At 37.6% G+C, this 21,776-nt stretch overlaps 1 protein-coding gene across 1 annotated transcript in view; it reads right to left on the reverse strand.

Annotated features, from left to right (window-relative positions):
• Positions 1 to 21,776, reverse strand: part of LOC133990799 (calsyntenin-2-like) — a 150,821-nt gene that overhangs the window by 11,885 nt on the left and 117,160 nt on the right. The window contains exons 6-9 of the mRNA XM_062429206.1: positions 18,200 to 18,349; positions 15,638 to 15,823; positions 14,716 to 14,973; positions 13,465 to 13,586 (exon numbers count right to left, since the gene is read on the reverse strand). Coding sequence (XP_062285190.1) covers positions 13,465 to 13,586; positions 14,716 to 14,973; positions 15,638 to 15,823; positions 18,200 to 18,349 — 716 coding nt within the window. The remainder of the gene's footprint in view (positions 1 to 13,464; positions 13,587 to 14,715; positions 14,974 to 15,637; positions 15,824 to 18,199; positions 18,350 to 21,776) is intronic.

A 21,776-nucleotide genomic window follows, 5' to 3' on the forward strand; every position in this document is an offset into this window, starting at 1 on the left:
ATGATGCTTACTCCAATCATGCAGCCGAAACGGTAAGAGCATCCTTGAACACTCCTTGCCTTTCTACCTTCCAATGAAATAGATTCAACAAATTCCTATCGTCATTTTTGGATCATTTGCCCCCCTGTCATCAGATAGCTAATGAGATTTCCATCTAATGAGGTGTTCATTGAAGGCATATGATGAGTGACAAACATGACTGCAGAGGAGCCGTGCGACCATGAAACTTTTATCAACCATCGCATACATTCTTTGATTATTTGGAGCATTTAAAGACACATCCTGCTCTCTCCGTCTATCTCTTGTCACCCCCTACCTTTCTCATCCACCACCAAATACAAACACACTTCCCTCCTACCTGCAATATGTCACTGCATATTTGCAAATATGTAATGACACATTCTGCATGTAAGTCCTTGCAGTCGTGCGGTTGTTAGTAAGACAGAAAAGAGTAGACCTGACATGGCCAGCTGGGTCTTTCTGTGTGTTTCTTACCACACGTCCAGGAGTTTCCTTCCACAGTTCAAAGACACACAGGTTCAGGTGAACTAGAAATTTTAACCAGCATGTAGGTGTGAATGTGAGTAGGATTGTGTTAGTCTTTTTCTATGCGTTACGCCTGGTTTCTCTCATGTGGGATGTAAAATAGAGATATACACATTCCTATGATATGAGGATGTTGGATGTTTATTTGAGCGTGAATTAAGAGTCAGAAACTGGTAATTACAGTAAATCCAAGATGACATGAATATGACATAAGAGTGACATGCCCAGGATGTACTGTACCAGTCAAATGCTTGGACACACCTATTAATTTTTCGTTATTTATTTATTTATTTTTTACCATTTTCTACATCGTAGAACAATACTGAAGATATTAAAACTATAAAATAACACATATGGCATTAAGTAGGAAAAAAACCTCAAAAAACAAAATATCCCTCATATTTTAGATTCCTCAAAGTAGCCAAACTTAGACAACATTTAAGATTTAGATGTCATATTCTGTGAAACATGTTAGATCTCATATGCTGTAAAATGGCTAAATAAAAATAAATCTGGCTTTAAACTGTTTTACAAATAAAATATCAGGGTCACAATATATCTAAATCACAGGAAGATGTGCAAATGCCCTCAGCCTAACCCACCTAAACTGTAACTGTTTTCCTTTCCATTTATGATCACAAATACAGTTTCAAAGGTTTTAGCAGCCTAGTTATTGTTCCTGCTGTCCTGTCTATAGCATCTGTTCCCCTGTAATCAGCCTGGTGTGAAAGATTTGGTCGAATTAACATTAAACTATTTATTTGCACTAAAGAGGATCAACTTTTCAGTTTTGAGATGCACAGAGAAAAAACAGCAGGAAATCATACAGCATACAGATAGATTTACTTTGGTTGGATTTCTTTTTAAGGCTCAGTAGCCAGACAGATACTCTACAACCACTGGTAGTTCATTTCAAGCTGTGATATGAACTAATGGGGTTGAGACCTGTGTTAGAGCAACCAGGAATCTCCTGGGATGTTTGATTTAGAGCATGGACCCTTTACAAGTGTGAAGAGACAGAAATTCCCACAGGACAATCTTTCCACACAGTATCACATCTCCCAGCAGATATTGGGATGTCTCTGACTAGTTACTGTATTATGCTGTTCTATGGATCATTGCCTCTTATGACCATATTATATGCATCTGTATTCCCCAATTCAAGTTATGACAGTTTAATTTGGTTGTTGCTACAATGCTTTGGAGCTCAGTTTTGTTTTGTGTTATTTTTTGTTATAACAATTAATTTTAAAACACTTTTTCTTTTGCTACAGTGGTTTAAATTGCAGACAAATACATTGTATAATAAAAAAGTATAATAAAAACTATGGAAACAAAGTTAGTACAATTCAATCTGTTTTTAATGTTCAGCACATAGGTTCAAGTATTATATTAAATGTTACTGACAATGGCAGCGCGTTTTAGTTTCATCAGCTCACATTCAGGATTAGGATGTGTACTTGACTAGAAAAACAGAATGAATTGCTATTTAACTGCTGACTGCCTGTGGAGGTGATTGCAAAGTTACAGGCCTCTACAATTATCTCTACTGTTTGTGTAGGTGACCGTTTCTGCTATACTGCACTTAATATTCCCAAAGTAGTGATTATGTTGTGTGTATACAAGCATGAACAGCTAATAGTTCAACAGCTGCACAATAAATGTTCCCTTCAATCAAAAAAATGCCAAACAAAAATCTAACAAGGAGAAAAAAATATGTCTGACAGCAAGAGAAAAATACATACCTAGCTGTCGTTAACACCCAATCACTTCCACTCTTTCAGTCTCTTCATTGCTCCAGTTTCTCTAACCCCATCACTATGGCACTAACAATAGTGAGCTACCTCTGTGAATATTGGTATTGGGTACCACTCATGTCTTTGACATCAATCAAATCACCCATAGTAGTGATGGGGGTCAAATACTGGAATTACCTTTTTGGGGCAATTTCAAAAACAGGTTTCACAAACATATCTATCAGAATGTTCTTTTAATCCTGTTTTTATATTTGACACCAGGGCTTGAAAAAGAAATAAGAAAGTGGTTATAATTGTAACCATGAAAACCTGGTGGTATATGTAGCAATGTATTTTGTTGTTTAATTTGCAGGACTTTCATTTCACAGGGTAATGCAGGAATCAAAATTAAAATTAATTAATACATTTTTGGCAAGACTGTAAGTCATCTTGTTAATGATCAACTTTACTGCATATCATGTAGTGCAATATATATTTGCACATACGGTATGTGATAACTATAACTACTGAATTTGTTTATGTTGCCGACTTGAGAATTCTTTCTGTTACACTTGCAAATGCACACACACACACACACACACACACACACACACACACACACACACACACACACACACACACACACACACACACACACACACACACACACACACACACACACACACACACACACACACACACACACACACACACACACACACACACACACACACACACACACAGATCATTAGTAGATACCATCACCAGTGCTCTTTGTACTGTTGAGGCATGTTTGTATACACTTTGCTTGTCTGAAGGCACATTAGTTAGAGAGAGCTTGAAAGCATTTCTCCTCTGCAACAGTATAACAAGACAATGAATGCTGAAACACTGTAATGAGCTGGTCCCCAAGCAGGTTACAGGCCTGCTTAGGAAGAACACAATCATCTGATCCCACTGGGGAGAGAGACAATAAGACAGGGATAGAAACAAACACAGAAGCAGAGGAATAGACTAAGAAGCTGCCGCTGCAGTCTGGATAAATTCTATACCACAGTACATCTCTCGTGCTGCAGTTTGGACTTTCATTTAAACTTTGGTTTTGTTTTTCATCACCGTGCTTTCTAGGGGATCACATCAAGCACTCACAGTGAGAGGATGAGTTTTGGTAATCTCCCAGTCCCAAAAGTTGACAATTTTTTATGGATCAAACAACTTTTGTGGACAAATCAAGGAAAAATTGTAATTCATGATAAACTATGAGTTGAACATGCTTTGAAGCCGAAAACATAAACATAACTCATTTGAATAGAAGTGTGGAAAACAGCAACAGCATTTTCTCTGATCAAAAATTTGGAGCTTTTCCTTCAAATGGAGCAGATGTTGACCTAACTACAAAACCCTCTTGACAGAATGAATAGCTGTATTTAAAACAGTGCCAAAAGGGTAAAGAACATTTGGCCTCTCAGCAAGGCAGGGTCACTGAACTTTTCCAAAGACTTGAACATCAACTAAAAACAAGCTGAGTGCAGCGAAAACGGAAGATGCTGGGACACCATGAAAGAAATTGGACATAAAGAGGGTACAGAATGAAGTCACGTTGTTCAAGTCCTGGTTCCTAAACATACTGGATCTTGAGACCAAGCAAGGACATTTTAAGACTGACAGGATTCACAGAGCACACTTTCCATGTCTTTTCATGTATCTTCTTAATATTATTCAACTTAATGTGAAGAGTATATTAACCATGTTATCAAACATCAAGAAAGGTCAGACCTTTCTTTAATAAACCCACCTTCCGCACTTTCAGAGCATATTAACACCCATGATATACCCACACAGGTGCTTTCAATTATTTTGCCTGATTAGACCTCTTCACGGGACTGTGTGGGTGTGTACAGCCTGTGCTTGATTGAACTCTCCATCACTGACATCTTAGTTTTATTGCACCTCTCAAGGCAGGAGAGCTTACATCTTTGTCATTAGATTTTTCACAGCAGACATTCTCAATGAGTCAAAATAGGAGAAGTTGCTCCTACTCCTCTAATTAATGCTACTAATTAAATGAATGATGCCTCATTTCTGTTCTGTAAGAGTTAGCCAGAATTCACAATATCAGGACCTTGAAACTGAATCAGCTACAGGGAATTCAGTTGTAACTCATTTAATTTATACATGTGATTTCCTGACTGTGAGTCAAAATATCCTGTGACAAAGTCTTATTCTTTTTAGTGTGCAGAGTTTGGTTTGGTGACAATGTGTAATTCCCAGCAAAGCCCCACCCAACCTCAACCTAAACAGAAGTGTAATAAGCAAGAATAAGTGAAAACACTTATTAACACCTGTGTGAAAGTGCTGGGATTATGATTAACAAGAAGATGGAGAGGGAAGCTGTTTTACTCATTTTACAAGGTGTTAGGGGAACTATATTCACAGTTGTCAGTGCTATGAATTTCTGTCTGACTTCATTTATGGCAAATATGCAATCCTTGGATGCATTCATGCTCTGACATTACAGTCCTAGATCTTGGCCTATGTTGGACAGGATCAAGGATTGTATAATTGTTACCCAGACATTTTCTGATGATTCTTCTATTGCTGTAACAATCCTGCTTCCTTACAAATATTCAGCTCGCAGATGCTGCCGACTAAACCCATCCTTACTGAGTCAGATTCCCTTTGTCGAGTATATTACCATGCAATAGGAGTGTTTTATCGCTGAGAATAAAACACCAGCGATAAGCCCGTTTATCTTGTAGAAATCTGTCAAGGCATATTTACGAGGAGCTATTACATCTTATACATTGGCACAAAAGAAGGAAGATCTTACCAGCCGGTTGAGGCAAAAAATTACTATACAGTCAGGAGGCTGAATTTAAAGGAACTCTGGCAAAGCAATTTGATGCTGCCTGCTCTAAATTAGACTTACAGGGTACTAACAGGGTAAGTCAAGTCCAAATTAGTTTTTCTGTGCCAAACATGGGTCATATGTATTCAGTAATTCATTATAATAGTAATAATAATGATACTAATCGAACATGACTCCTCATTCACAGATTTCAATGTTGCACTTTAAATCTGCTGACATAAACAGAATAATAAGGATATTCTTAATAGGGTCGAGTGTATTTGATGCACTGAAGATAGAGAGAGGGTGAGACTTTCTAAAATGGATACTAATCATACACTGTTATTTATGTTCTGTTTTTTTTTTTTACTAACAGCACCCGACAGGTATGCCTGCTTAGACCACTGAACCACTGGCCGAGACTCTCAGGCTGCCTGCTGATATAAAGGGTATAACGAGTGGTACAATAACTGACACTGACTGGAGCATGAATTTATTATTTTGATATTGTACTCTCCAAAGCTATTAAGTATTTGATCATCTTTATGAATTTAGCACTCTCAAGATTAATTTCAGTAAATCTGAAGTTTCACTTCTAGGCACTGCTACCCCTCTTTTCCTCGTCTCTCCTGTGTCATGTGCCCTTGTCTGAACTACTTCTCTCTGCTCTGCCATTCTTCAGCTATCCCCACCTCCACCTCATCACTCCCTCCTAACTTACACCTCTCTTCTTTCCCCTTTCATCTCCTCTGTTCCTGTTCACATTTCTCACCTCTTCTCTACTCTGCCACTGTTATGGCACTGCATTATTGATGCCAGGCTATTATATTTCAGTATGGTGGTTGAGGAGAACAAGAGGGTGTGAAAGAAAGAGAAAAATAGTAACAGTAAGAGTAAGAGAAAGAAAGAAAGAAAGAAAAGAAAGAAGAAAGAAAGAAAGAAAGAAAGAAGAAAGAAAGAAAGAAAGAAAGAAAGAAAGAAAGAAAGAAAGAAAGAAAGAAAGAAAGAAAGAAAGAAAGAAAGAAAGAAAGAAAGAAAGAAAGAAAGAAAGAAAGAAAGAAAGAAAGGAAGAAAGAAAGAAAGGAAAGGGTTTAGTAAAATGCTAAACAGCATGTGAGTAAAAGCATTTCTTGTAGTATAAAAGCTGCTCTGTCACTGATTTACTGTGATGGGCACAAAGCTAAATGTAGATGAAGTGCACTCGTAAGCAAACTATGTAACACCCACAGCTGTACGTGTTCCACTAGTTGAAAAGAAAGTATAACCCATAATAGATAACTCAAAAATAGTTATCTAAATATTGCATCACAATTGACTTTTATAAGTTTCGCCAGAGTATTTCAAAAAAAGGGAGGCTATCTGCAAGATCTGATTCATGTCAGTTATACAACTGAAAAAGCTAAGAAAAGAAAGATGTGAGGCCTAAGATTGACTAAGATCAATGCAAAATATGTTGGCCACTCCAAGTCAAAGGTCTGCTTTGAAATTGTGTTTTGCTGCAGGCCTTTTGAAATCTCTGTGTGTCTGTCTCTTTTGCAGTTTCTTCTCTGTTCTTACTTAGTTTAAGTAGCCATGTACCAATCAATTATCTAAATGTCACCTTTATGTTCAGTGAAAAATCAAAGTCAGACATTAAAGCAGAATGGAAAGACAATGAGACAGAGGGATGGAGAGGAAATAGGAAATGGAAACAAGCTGTCGATGCATTAGTATGCTGACTGAAGGCTTATAGAAGTAGCAAATAGTAGCATTAAGGGCCCCACCTTTTACACACACACTCTCACACGCACGCACGCACACACACACACACACACACACACACACACACACACACACACACACACACACACACACACACACACACACACACACACACACACACACACACACACACACACACACACACACACACACACACAGAGTAACATCCATCACCCTGTAGTCTCAGCACGCAAACACACTGCAAAGGCATTTACATTTAGTGAGATGGTGCAGCTCTACATAGGAGTAACAAAGGAAGTGCCTAAAGAAGACAAAGTACAGCTGAGCACTCAAATGAGGTCATTTGAAAAATAGAAGCTAGAAATAAAATAAACAGACACACTGAAATGTATACGCTAGAGGCAATGTTCAATATTTTCTCTGTTGCTCAGTTTTTTCTGTTTTGCTCTCACAGAAAATGAAAGAAAAATGTCTGTTTCATCATTGCCAGCTCATGCTTATTTATACTTCTGTAAACGTGCTGGGTATTGAATCTTTGCAATAGGAAGTCATACAAAATTAGAATGATTCATAGCTGACAATATTAAAACTAAAAAGTGACTAGCAACACAGAAAAGCCAGACAACACATGATGCTGACTGAAACAAATGATGGATTTCACACAACATAAAGCATTCACTTCAAGGACAATTTTACAAAAAGCAAGAAAGATCTCGTTCTACTATAAACTTTTGAACTCTCACTGTTGCCTTTGCTTTACATTTTGAAAAGGTACTCCAATCCTTACTGCTAATTCTAAACCTGTTAGGAATCAAATTGTGAATTAAAAAGTGAACTGAAACATTTATCTGTTAGGCTTTAATGTTTGAGATGGTACTAAATCACTCTTTGAATAGACACTTCAATCTGTCCTGATATCTGCTGCAAACACAAAGAGAAGCAATACAGACTCTCACACACAACACCACCAACACCATCCAATTCATCTCCTGAGAAACAATGGGAGGTTTCTAATCACCACCGCACAGAGAACAAGCCATGGCACTACAAGCATGGTAATAATAGGAAGATAAGACAGATAATAGTAGATGCTGTACAGACAAGCAATGGGGATAATTTTATACTACCCCCCAACAGTCAGTCAGTATAATCAAACTCAGACATAAATGATTAATATCAGGAGGTCCACAGCTCGTTCAAGAAATTGGAGAGTTTATCTATGATTTACAACACATGATCCGCCACTACTCTCCATCACCTGTACAGTTATCTTTCGACTTACGTGAAACAGCTGCCAACACAACAAATACACATAAATCTTTGGCTCTCGACTAATTTTTTCCACGTATCAGATCTCAGTTGTGTAAAATGCTTGTCTCACCTCTCACCCCTCTGTTAGCATATATTTGTTTTCCTTCTCTATCTATAAGGACCCTGCTGAAGGTAAATAACACCTTATTTGTAAGGGTTTAAATCAATGCCACACACATACACACATACAGTATGTTCCTTATCTTACTAAGCTAGGTAAACTTAAAGCTATTCAAATGTGAACTATACGGATAAAAAGGTGTATACAATTACCTTTTCCTTATCCTCTATACTTGAATTTGTTTACATACTTGACAGATTTCTACCATCTTTGGCTAGCAGGACAGTAGAGGAGTGGATCTTTATTTGTGTGGGACTTTTTGACTGTGAGTGAATATATTTTGAACAGCTGAATTTAACTGATAGGCTTTCTGGACTTGGGGAGAATGAATAATGTGCGCAGAGAGGAGCGATCCATCCTCTAGTCTATTACCAAGTCTGAAAGAGCTAGAGGAAAATGGGTATCCTGTGTGTATATGAATGGTTGTGTTCTCATACACACTCTCAAATAAGTTAGCGCTTGTGGGTGCGTTTGTAAAGGTTTCTGTCAGATGTGACATTCCTTCACTGTGTTCGATCAACATGGAAAATGGAAGCCTCTTTCTCTCGCACTCTCTCTTTGCCAGCTTTCTTTCATCCCTCTCTGCCTCCTCTCTCTTGGGGTGAGAATTGCAAAATCAATAGAGCTAAATGGAGTTGCCGCGGAAACCATTGAGTGTCCTTTCTGTGTGCTGGAGAAAAAAAGGACAGTAAGAAACAGCTGTGACACATTATAGTCACCTCTTCTCCTTCCCATTCCTTATTTCCACTACAGTCCTTTACCAGCAGTCTCTAATACTCGGCTTGTGCTCATTATCCACCACTATACTGTAACAACTCCTGTCCTTAGTTCAACCTCTATATAGTCCCATTAATCTATGAGATAGGCCTACTGAACAAATGTTAGTGATACTATGAATAACATACAGAAAGCAAGTAAAAAAAAATCACATACACTGTGAAATGTGCAAAAATCTTTCATGATGTTACATTCCTTCCTTGACTTCATGGTTCGATTTTGCTTAGCAAGTTCCACTACATGAGGTAAAACTGACATTACATCATCATCTAGCACTGTGTATCTGCAGTGCTGTGAACCACATTTGAGTTTCTTGTTAAACAACATGGTTTTACAACAGCTGTCGATGGATCTGTGCTATGCTGTGAATCAACTGTATATTATACAAAGCTTGACTATTTTTAGTTATAATTGAGCTAAGTACGACTTGCTGTAGCCTGCTGTTAGTATGGTTGTAGGCTCTTCATATTGTTGTAACACTAAAGTAATAAAAAGGACTGTTTTGTAATCTTTATTATTATTTCTTATGAATACAAATAATTAAACAAAATTAATAACAGGGTGACCAACATGAACACTTGATCTTATCAGTGATTAATTATTAGACCTGCTTCATATATTGACTTGTCATGGCAGGTAGGTCACAGGTATATCTAATAATATTAACAATAGCTCTGGTCCAATAAGTGTCCCTGTACCTTTCCAGTGGACCAGTAGGCACAATACCTGATATCTGGAAAAGGTCTGCAGAGAACAAAGCAGATTTACTAACAAATATTTGATCAATATTTCATATCTACTGCTCAAAAGATGTTTTACCAACAGGTATTGAACTGTATTTACCAAAAAACTATTCCAATAAAAGCTAATGCAGATTTATTAAGAGTTAAATTAATTTCATAGATAACGATTTAGAAACCCCTCAGTCATCAATTTAAGATAAATGAGTGATTTAAGAAAATACTGCATACGAGTTGCCCAGTCCACTATGCCTTATGTTATCAGCAATAAAATCCAAATAGTCTGTTGTACGTATAGAAGGCTGCAGCTGCTCTCATTCACGTAAAATACTGTGTGTTGCTTCAGGGCACACGTGAGGTTTTGATGTCAGTTCTTTAGTCCCAAAGAGCAGCAATTTCTTTCTGAACTCACCAGGTTGTGCTGAGATTCAACAGGGGCAAAAATCAATTGGAAAAAAAAGGTAAACACACCAGTCTGTTTTGGACTTTTTTCAGTAATGCAATCCAGCTGCAAGACATGTTGAAATCCACACTAAAATGATCTGAAACAACATGTCTGCTGCTCTTTCTAAAAATCAGGCTTTTGAAAAAAATTAAAATAAAATGTTTAAAAAATACAGGAAACATACTGTATAAAGACATACAAACAGCACATAAGGCAGTTACAGATAAACCGCACTGTACATTACTGATTGATGATACCACAATATGAAGAGATCACAAAGTCGTTTTTTACTTTTTCCTGTCCATTTGTGCTCATATGATGTCATCTCTTTTGTTAACCTCTAGCATTTCAGACCAGTTTCCATTTATATTTAATGAGATTCTCTACACAAGTGATTTGTACTGGTGAGTATCTTGTTTATTCTCTTTGACTGTGCGGCATGCTTACTCCGTAGTCGTTCACAAGATCCAGCTAAAGGAGCAAATGGGATCCCCACTATCTCTGCTATACATGTGTGTGGGAGTGAATGAGAGACAGAGAAAGATAAAAGGAGACAGTGAGGAAAAGAGACTGAAATAGAATTGTGTCTAGAGGTTGTTTGCTAAGAAAACTCAGCAGTCAGTTTCTTGGCTGCCCTCCTCTTTGTCACACATACCTCTCTAGGCCTCTAGGAGAAAAGAACACTGGGCTAGAACAAACAACTACCTGGTTGAAGGTACACATGAGAAAATACATTTTGTTGTACCTGTGACCTACAAACAAACAACTCTCTGGCTGGTAATTACACAGAGGCACCAGAGATAGCACTAAGAAAACACACTCTGATGCTTGCATGCACACAAAAATGCACATGCTGATGAATGGTCACACATGTGTAAATAAGCACACACAAAGAAGGACCCAAATACAAATCTCTTATAATCTGCTTAGTGAACTCTTGAGAGATTGCCGTAATTATGAAGCATTTTCTATAATTTCAGTATGAGGTGGATATATATACTGTATCCCAAGGGTAAAGAATTAGATTAGATACATCTACCATGCATTATTAGTGAGCTTGGGAGAGTCTGTGCAAATGGGAGACATGGGAGATTCCCTTACAAGATAGTTCATTGGCTTATCACTTAAATCATTTTGACTCCAGGGATTTTCATTTTCATTTTCACAGTAGGATTTTCTTTGCTAAACTTCTGCCTGGTGAACTGTGGCACAGTGACTAGACGCCCTTCGGCCGGATGATTCTCATTCAAGCATCCACCTTGCTGAGTGTCCTTGAGCAAGCTCTTTATGACTGCCAGCTCCATTGCCACTGGTCTGACCCTGCAGTGATGTTGTTAGGCTAAACATCTGAGGCTACAGCCCTGAATGTGTTACAGCCCCACATCTCAAAAATAAAATCTATTCATCTGTCATTCCGATCATGCATTAAAGCCCTCGAAAATAACATGATAACGGTGAAAAAAACAAGTATGTTTGGGGTACTTTCTGTGTCATTCAAGCAGCAGACCTGCTATACTTCACACTACTTGGCACACACGCATGCTGTGTGACTGCGAGACAGAGAAAAAGAGTGAGCGCACCAGGTTGTCATTGTTGGTGGTAGCCACCAGCTAATTCACTAAGGCATCACTTGAAGGCTAGGGATATAAGCTTTTCAAAAAGAAAAAGGATGAGGGCAATGAGGCGCTGGCGAGGCTAAAGGAGGTGGAGGAAGAGTTCTCTCCCGTTGCTGTAGCAGCTCATGAGTCAGGACGTCAGAGTGCCACTGCCTCATCTGCAAGATCAGGTTGGTGAAGAAGAGGGCTCTTTAGTCAGCTAGCTACTATAGCATAAAGCACATAAATAACAGGAGTTTATGAAAAAAAGATTTGAAGATATGAAGAGTTGGATCTGGTTAGATTTTGGTTGGCATATTCTGATAGCATCCCGTTTATGACTTGGAAGAGAGTAGAAGAGAACAGGAGAGAGGAGAGGAGATGAGGACTGCGACAGACAGACGAGATACCAAAAGAGCTGCTGGAGAGGTGAACAAGAGGACAGTGTCAGATAGATAGATAAGACACAGAGTTAACACAGTTTGTCACTGTTTGAATTCATCACAGTTCAAAAAGAGCCCTTGTAACACCGTAGAAGCAGAAGCAGAAGCTATGAGACTGGTGTGGGTCAAAATTCAAAACTAGTAGACAATATAGCATATGACTGCTTCATCAGTGCCAAGGCTTTTGTTTTTTCTAAGAGCTTTACTCCTGCTGCTGAAAATAGAAAAATAATATTGAAGTTGAATGAGAACTCAGATTGAACTCATTTGTTTATTTTCATTTCAGTTGGTAGAGCACAGTGTCTTACATCTTATATTTATTTTACTCTGAAATACGTTGAAAATGGTGCAATTATTGGGTGAAAAATCTAAAGATTTCTGAGCTAAGTTAAGTCCCCAATGTTTCAAGATCCTATGCATTGTATGTCTTTAGAAAATGATAAAAGTATGTTCTTTTCTTTATCTTTATCAAAAAATACCTGCCTTCTGTGCATGTTTTATGTAATTGAAGAGTTATTTACAGTACCACTCCAGGATAATTCAAGGAGGAAAATGCAGCTCTCTGGCTAAAGAAACTTCATAGTGTGCAACCTTTTCCTTTCAAAGAATTTTTGCTGGACTGAAACATTAAGCTTCACTGCAAATTACTTAAAGGACCACTGTGTCAGATTTAGGGCAATCAACTGGCAAAAATATTGGCATAAATGGAATATAAAATGAATTAGTGTATATTGAAAATAAGAATTGTTGTATTTTCAATACCTTACAATGAGCCCTTTATATCTACATAGAGAATGCATCCACTTCTGCTATAACCCACAACTAAACAGACTTTCCACTTTGAGTATATGCTTGTGTGTGTAAGCATGTAGGATAACAATATCTACCCACTTATATCCTGCAGTAAGCAGAAGAAAGTGATGGAGGACCTCAGGTAATTAGAATGGAGACCCTCTCCCTTCACTACACAAATAATGATAGCACTTCACCTGCATTAGATTATCACTATGAATCTATGATCACACTCAAACACAGTCAAGTTCACACACACACACACACACACACACACACACACACACACACACACACACACACACACACACACACACACACACACACACACACACACACACACACACACACACACACACACACACACACACACACACACACACCTCACCTGCTCCAGTTTCCAGTGGAACTCAGCAGGTCTGAAAGTGTCGACTTGAGTGAAATCTCTTCTGAGCAGGAACACCAGGCGGCAGTTGTGAACATACAACGAGTAATGGTGTCGATTCATTTCTGCAACAGGAAGAACACGTTCATGGTCACACATACACAAATAAACATGGACAAAAATAAACCTAATTATACATGAAGAATAATGAATGAATTAAGAAGATTAATCAACAGGATTATGGCCTCTAACCTGAGTACTATGTTTTCTTATGGAGGCAATATAATTTACTCTGGCCCGGTTACATGACAGGCCTGGTAGAGAGGAGATTCACAGCACTGTTCAGCTACCTCAGACAACAGCAGCCAGCATGAATCCAGTGAATCCTTTTGATTACTGATTAATACAGTGAGTATTGTTAAATTCCAATCAGTATATTATGATTCTTATATCTAAATGAATGATATTTTTATGAATACATTTTACCAAAAATCTGCCACAGTGTGAACTCTAAGTAGTATTTTTGTTAAATACTAGAGAGGATATTAGAGGGATTAATGAGAGTATGAGTTTTGACCATGTGTTTAGAAATTATTTTAAAAATTATTTTTGCCACATTCCTCTTGAGATAAATGCCATAACAATGAATATGGTAGTAATTTTATTTCCAACCCTTAATGTTATCTGGTTCAGCATGAGGGATGGTACTTAATATGTCGACATTTTTGTTGCTAAAATGGCCTTCACACTGAGCCTTTGGACACCATTCACATCTTTTAGCCACAATGTTATGAAGGGAAAAATAGTTGAGAAGAACTATTCTGCAGTTTTGCCTTACAAGATCAGACTACACACTTCCTAAGCTAATAAGCCATTTGTGAGATCATTGTGAGAGTGCAATGCGCAGATGGCTTGCTTAACTACACAGTACAGCCAGCTCAGTTCAGACGTGCATTGGGGGAAAAGGTTTAAAGCTTCAAGGAGTGTTTGCCATTGTGGGCTTCAGACTTGACTTAATTCCCTTATTATTTTAGATTAGAGTACCTTTTCAAAAGTCCTTTTAGTTTTTCATCATGCTGTAATCTTAGTGTGTTTCTAATGCAATGGACAGTAAGAAAATCAAAGTCTAAAATGTTTAAACTTTAATAAAGGACCCTAACCATCAGTAGTTTTCATTTTTCACCCTCTAACATTTGTGTTAGAAGGTTTCATCTTAGATCTTATCAGTGAGCATGTGTGAAATCGTTTCCTCACCAGTTTTGTCAGAGCTACACAGTAAGGTTTCCTTCTCAGCTCTAAGTCCTGGACTGGGTCCATGTTTCATCCATGTTGCTATGGTGAACTGATCTGTCAGGTTTTGGGGCACTACGTGATCTGGGACATTAGCGGCCCGGTGTCCATCGAATTGGTAGATGAGGTCGCTGTCTCGCCCGCTGTCAGTCAGCAAAGATGCAGTCCAGTTAGTGGAAGGGCTGGGGGCAGGAAGGAGATCAGTGCTGCCTGACGCTGCACCTGGATCAACCAATCAGAAGAATATCACATAATCATTCATCAAAAACATCGATTTACAAAACACTGGCCGAGGTGATCTGATCACAGAGGCTCAAATAACGATGTGGTGTAAGAAAATGTTCAAAAATGTTCAAAGTGATCATTATGCATGACAAAAAAAAAAATGTGTTAAGACTTTCATTATTCCTCAGCAAGGAACTAGTTTTCTCAACAGAAATACTCTCTCTGTTAGTGATAGTATTCAGTTAATTATTAACGTGGCACTAAAGTGTTTCACATATTGTATATTTAATAGTACAAAGCAATGGTCCAGGGTATAAACGGGAAGCAATAATGAACACATGTCACAGTTTGAAATGCCGTTTGAAATTTAATTTAGAACAAAAAATGAAATTCAGAATAGTCTCCAGGATTAAAATGGCACACTGGAAATTGGCATATTAATATAATGAAGAAGTTGAGATGTCAAAGGTAATTTCTTCTTGAAAATTAAAATGTTTCTTGTCTCTCATCATTATTACCCTCTGCTCCTAAGGAGCAGTACACTATTTCAACAAGGCGTTTCATTTCATTGTTTTTTTTGTTTTTTTTCATCCTCTGGACCCCACTCATCACTTCTACTGCCACCAGTTTCTATTTTCTCTCTTCATTTCTCTCTACTCACCACAGAGTTTTTGCAAAGACTTCTCAGAGTAAGTTTCCCGGTCGCAGCCTTTCCCAATGTGATTGGTCTGCAGCTCTACCATGGCTCTCACACCAGATAAGGGACCACCGCATGTTTCCAAGTGCATCTTAGGAAAGAGTTGCTTGCTCCCAGTCCCTGGCTCATAGTCCACTCGCTTGTTCCATCCTTAAAGGGTCAAATCAATTATCCAAACTTTATATACAATAAGTAGTTTATTTCAAAATTTCAGAAGTCTCATCTAATGCAATTACAGATAATCTGGTATCACATAATTAACAATATTTATCTTGTTTGTTTGTTTTACAGTTAATTAAATTACTTTTTCATATGACATAAAACATAATAATATATTATGTACACTTTATTCAACAATACTTCAATTTAGAGCTGCCTCTCTGTGATGGTGTGTGTTGGAGCTGGACCTGGTAATCGTTAACCACATTTTAATGACTCATATTTTGCTGATGTTCTTTGAGACTTATGTCGCCTGATAAAAAAAGAGAGCAAAGAAATCTGTTGAGCCAGAATAAAATTAAAATGCTATGTGATCAGTGTATTATTGCCTGTCTGCCTACATATGCACTTAAAAATGATTTATATTCAATCTGTTTATTGTAATTTTAAGCTTTATTAGACCAGTCCACATTAATGTAGGAGACACAATGATAAGTTCTACTGTGCGTGGTTTCATAATGAGCATGCTGATCAAAAAGAAGACAAAGAAACCACACAGGTTGGCAGTTCGCTCAGTGAAGCCTTGGCCTGTGTCACATTGACGAGATGGAAATGACCCTCTGAATGATCTCTCTACCATGCCGGTTACATGACAGGCCTGGTAGAGAAGAGATTCATAATCCTATTGTGTATGGATACATGCGCACATGTGTGAACATTTATGTGTGTGTGTGTGTGTGTGTGTGTGTGTGTGTGTGTGTGTGTGTGTGTGTGTGTGTGTGTGTGTGTGTGTGTGTGTGGCTGTGTGTGTGTATACAGTACTGTACATACACATCTAGCAGCTATTACCAAGCCTACAGATTGTTATATCAAGTGTCTGGAGACAAACATTCACAAAGAGAGAAATGGACTGTTACTACATAGGTGCAGAGGAATGAGGGGTGATAAAGTATTTAGGCTCGATTTATGCCAGAAAGTCTTCTTCAATACTGACCTTCACACACAGTGTACAGAGGACTAGATGTTTGAGTGCATCTTTGAACAATGTTTTATTCATAGCTTTAAACTAGCATGGGTTAATAGTTTTACAACAAGATTATGTAGTATGGGCCCTGTTATAAGCCAAATTGCAACATATCATGAAACATTAATGGGAATGTTAGCAGGGGATAATGGGAAGTGTTTCTTTGTAATTCAAAGGTGCTGAACTGATAACCATGTGATATCTGGATCTCAGAATTTTCTCTAAGCTCTTAACTCTCCAGATCAGACTAATTATGTGTTGTCAGTGGTTTTATGTTCTATAATCAGTATGTTTTGGATGTCACGTGTGTGTCTCTTCTATTCTTAAATACATTCCTTAAGGTCTTTGGTGAGTGCTATTTCTCAGTGTTCAGATATTTTTAAATAAAAGGATGAAGAAGAGCTGAAGTATCATCTAGTGCTGCTTTCCAACTCTAAGCCACACCTTATTACTATCTCCTATAGAAGTATTGCATGAAATTAAATGACTCCAAGACATATTTAGAAAGTTAAATTATGTTGTTTTTCTACTGATTGGCTGAGCAAATTCAGATATAATGTCATACACTACATCCACAAAGGTTCTTTTATGCTAAAATATTATTAGACTTTAAAATGCTTTTCAGCATAAACGATTAAAGACACGTAGCATATGATGCAAATACATGAAATTTATAAGGGGATCTAGTCATGGACTGCAAAACAGCACTACCAGCTCTGATGTTTCAAAGATGTGACACTTCAGATTACAAGACCACTACTTTGCAGAAGATTGTGGTTTTTCTAAACAGTACACGGTAAGATATAGCCTGATCAGGTCATTTATCTCCACCTGGGTCTGTGACTGTTAGAATAACCATCACTTCTCTCCCTCACTGTAACATTGTTTCCCCTCTTTCCTCCCTCGGGTCGTCTCCTCATTCAGTCTCTTTCTTTGTCTCTTCCTCCCCGACCCCTCCTCTTATCTTTCTCTGTCTTCCTCTTTGATTCCCGTGTGAGCTTGACTCCTGAGATGCTGTCAGTGCTGACAGGTGAAGCAGCAGGGGAGACGGTCGGGCTTGAATGCCAAGCTGCTAGCTTGTTGAAGGGAAAACACACTCCAGTCAACTTTTCCTCTGGAGATTTTTGTCAGCTGCTCTAATTCTTCATTCCTCGAGAGACATTCATTCTTAAATGAGATTGAATTCCTCGAGGGAAAGGATATGCTCAAACCGCAAAGACCTGCTTGATTCAGTTTCAGTGGTATTGCTTTAAATTTAAGTGCATTACATTAAACTGTCAATTACTGCAAGATAAATGAAGGAATCTTGAAAATATTGCAGTGGTTGTTTCTTTATCTCTGACCTTGCCATCCAGGTTTGCAGACAGGCTTGACATCAATATGCACAGCAACATCCTCTCTTGCTCTCTTCTGACCGCAGTCAAAGGCCGTCACCATAATCTTGTAGCTTTGCTGCTTGTCATAGCTCAGTCGCTCTGTGTTTCTGATATTACCTAAACAAAACAAAAACAGACAGGAAATGTTATTATGATTATTTACCTACAGAGAAAAATCAGTTATGCTCATTTTGCAATAATAAAGTGAGAAAAACATTAACTGGATTTGCATTAAAGAAACTGCTCCTTAAAAATAAAGTAAGTCTTTGTACTTGTTGAAGTTTTTCACTAAAAAGTATAGGTCCAGTAACCTTGTACTGCATATGAATATTAAAGCCTCTCTGTAAACAGTCACGTAAAAGTACAATAATGTCTATAATATCTTCACCTATCATCAGGGTAAGTGTATGATAGAGGGGATTCTACAAGCCTTTGGAACAGATTGTTAAATTGTTATATGTGTAACCAAAACACTTGATCAAGTTTAATTAACGTAAACTATTAATCCTCATTGTGCACTCTCTTTTTTCTGTTAGCTCAGGCCAATTTTAAGTTAACTAGTTGTAGAATCATGGCCACAATCACAGAAAGTTCTTTACTATGCAAAACATTTGTTCAGAATGCAAAAGAATGGTGATTCCCTTTTTCCAGGAGCTGGCTGCAAATTACAGATTTTGATTTAAAATGTGAATTTGTTGGCGCATGGAGAGTATAAGTTGAGCCAAAATTTAGGTCAATAAGAGACTAATCTTGCTAATCTTCCCAGGTGTAGTGAGGAGGTGTACTCAATTGTAACCAGTAAGCACTTGGCTTACATTTGTCAAAAGTCGATGGAAGACACAATCAATCACATACGCAAACACACACAGCATGAGAGGATGAAAAGGGAGGGCCAACAGAGAGAGAATGTAGAGTGTATTTTATTGATCACTGGTTGTTTCATGTAAGGGTTGCCTTAGATACCTTTTAGATATGACGAATAAACACCTATTTTTTTCTGAGACTACCATACAGATGTTCTACAAGATAAAACAGTCTTCAAAACAATGCCATTCTTATTTTGTCTTTTTTATATTAGTCACTGCAAACACAGTGTCTCTCTGGACCTATGAGGAAAACTAAAGCTATTTTTGTTGTTAGCGCTTGAAAGCTTGGCAGTATGAAAGACTGTCACTCTGATTGCTGTCAGAAAAGAGAGGATACAAGAGGCGAGGACACCAGAGGAGAGGAGCTTCACTGAGGAAATCAGTCCAGAGCCCAGCATTAAAGAAAAGAAAAGAGCTTGAAATGTCAGAGGCAGGAAGGTGAGGAGGCCAGAATCAGACAGCTCCTACAAAAATCTCCTACAGAGAATATTTGATCCTCAGCTGGTGTGAACAACAGTACACTTAAGGCACTAGATATATGGGTCAATGACGTATAAGGATTTAGAACAACTCAATTGTAGAATAATAAAAACAAGCATATCTAATGCAGTAGTTCAAACATTCAGAATGTTGTGTACCTGAAGATCCATATTATACATTTGAAATTAAGTGTTTTTAGTGGGTTTTTCAAGATTAATTGGCACTGGCCTTAAAAAAAGTCATGTGGTGCGACTGCGATTCATCTTGAAATAAATTAATTTACTTAACACGCTTCATATCTTTTTTCACAAGTTTTCAGTAATATAAAGTGTTTGGAAACAAAGTATTTGCATTTTTTAAAAATCTTTGTAAATGATGGTCTTTTATTTATATAAGACATTTCAAGATGAATCATGGTCGCACCAAATGACTTTTTTTTAAGGCCAGTGCCAATTAATCTTGAAAAACCCCCATTAAAATCACTTTCAAATTGTAATATGAATTGTCAGGTACACAACATTCTGAATGTTTGAACTACTGCATTAGATATGCTTGTTTTTATTATTCTACAATTGAGTTGTTGAAAATCCTTATACGTCATTGACCCATATACCATTTGCCACATTTTCAACAACAGGCAGAACCTAAGACAATTTCACCTCTTGGTTTATTGAAAAGGAACCTTAGATAGCAGCCTCTCTAGGGACATACTGTGCCTACCAGGATTTAGGGGTTTCTTAATCATCAGTTGACTGACATAAGTTATCCAATCCACCAGAATCTACTACAAGTGAAGATATCTGTGTTGTGTGTCACTGCAAATGTAAGTGCTGTACTCAGTGCTGGGCATGCAGGCCGTGGTCTTCACATGATACATCAAACTATGTACACTGCTGCAATAACATCAATGTCAGCAGTCCAAGAGAACAAAACAATTTTTTTATGTTCACCTATGTAATCAGGAAAATAAGACAATTTGTGTATGGTTTTAATTTTCAGTTTATCTTTCATGTGGGTGTTAAACACCAAGTTAAACACTAGGGGTAGAGGGGAAAGAAATCAATTATTGCAGATGTAGATGAATCTGCATTAATTCACAAAAGTTAAAATCTTTTTTCTAAACAATTAGCTAATATCATGATGTTGACAGAGGGAAAAAAGCTCAAATGCGAGGGCAATGCAGCACCCCTACAGTCTACAGCGTGCACACACTAGAGTTCATCCTCACAAAAGGCAGCAGTTGGAAGCATTTTTTCATTTAATGACTTCATAATTACCTTTGCGAGATTAACATGAAGTATATTTTGAACTTTCTACGTCACTCAGAGAATAATGTTAGTGGAGCAGAGCAGCAAACTCCAGCAATAACAAACGAGAGTGCCTGACCAACACACACTGCAACAACTTATAACCAACACTGAGGTGAAGAAAAAAACTTGGTGCTTAGTCTGTTTCACCTCAACAACCCTGCGCCTGCTCAGCTTGTTGTACAGCAATGTCTTTCCTGGAGCTAACAGTGCAGCAGAGACGCTGCTCTCCACTGCGGGAGACATGACATTAATAACAACACAGTGGTGCACTCCGCCCTTGGTTTGTTATTCTCATACAGACAAGAGAGTGTAAGATGCTTTCAAATTAATGAATTCAAATGCAGTTAACTTCTTAAAATAAAAAGGCTGCAGACTTTTTATCTTATGTGCTAGTTATATGTCATATTGTATTTCAGTGGACTGAGAATTGTGCAAAAATAAGTTGTGTATAGAAAATGAAACATTTTGATGCATCAAGATGTATCAATAATCGTTTTATCATTGAATCATATCCCTCTGAATCAGAATCAAATCGAATCGAGAGAAGTCTAGAGATTCCCACCCTTACATGTGCAGTAATATAGCAAATTGAGGATGTGATACGTTGAGATGTTTCGAGAAGGATCATGATGCATCGTACAATCGAAGACAGTGAAGATTCACACCCTGATTAAACAATATCCTGTATGTAATCAAATGTTGAAACTGTGCAAACATTTGAACTTTGAAGTCTAATAATGATTGAGAGCAAATTTATTATTGGCACTCTAAACAAAGGTGTTTTTTTAAATTAATTTGTTTTTAATTCATTCTTAATTCACTGTCTGTTTTAAATGGATTATTTAAATCTGTATATGGTAGTAGACAAACACACTGCACATATACACA

The sequence above is a fragment of the Scomber scombrus genome, chromosome 11 (genome assembly GCF_963691925.1).
Source record: "Scomber scombrus chromosome 11, fScoSco1.1, whole genome shotgun sequence".
Taxonomy (NCBI): domain Eukaryota; kingdom Metazoa; phylum Chordata; class Actinopteri; order Scombriformes; family Scombridae; genus Scomber; species Scomber scombrus.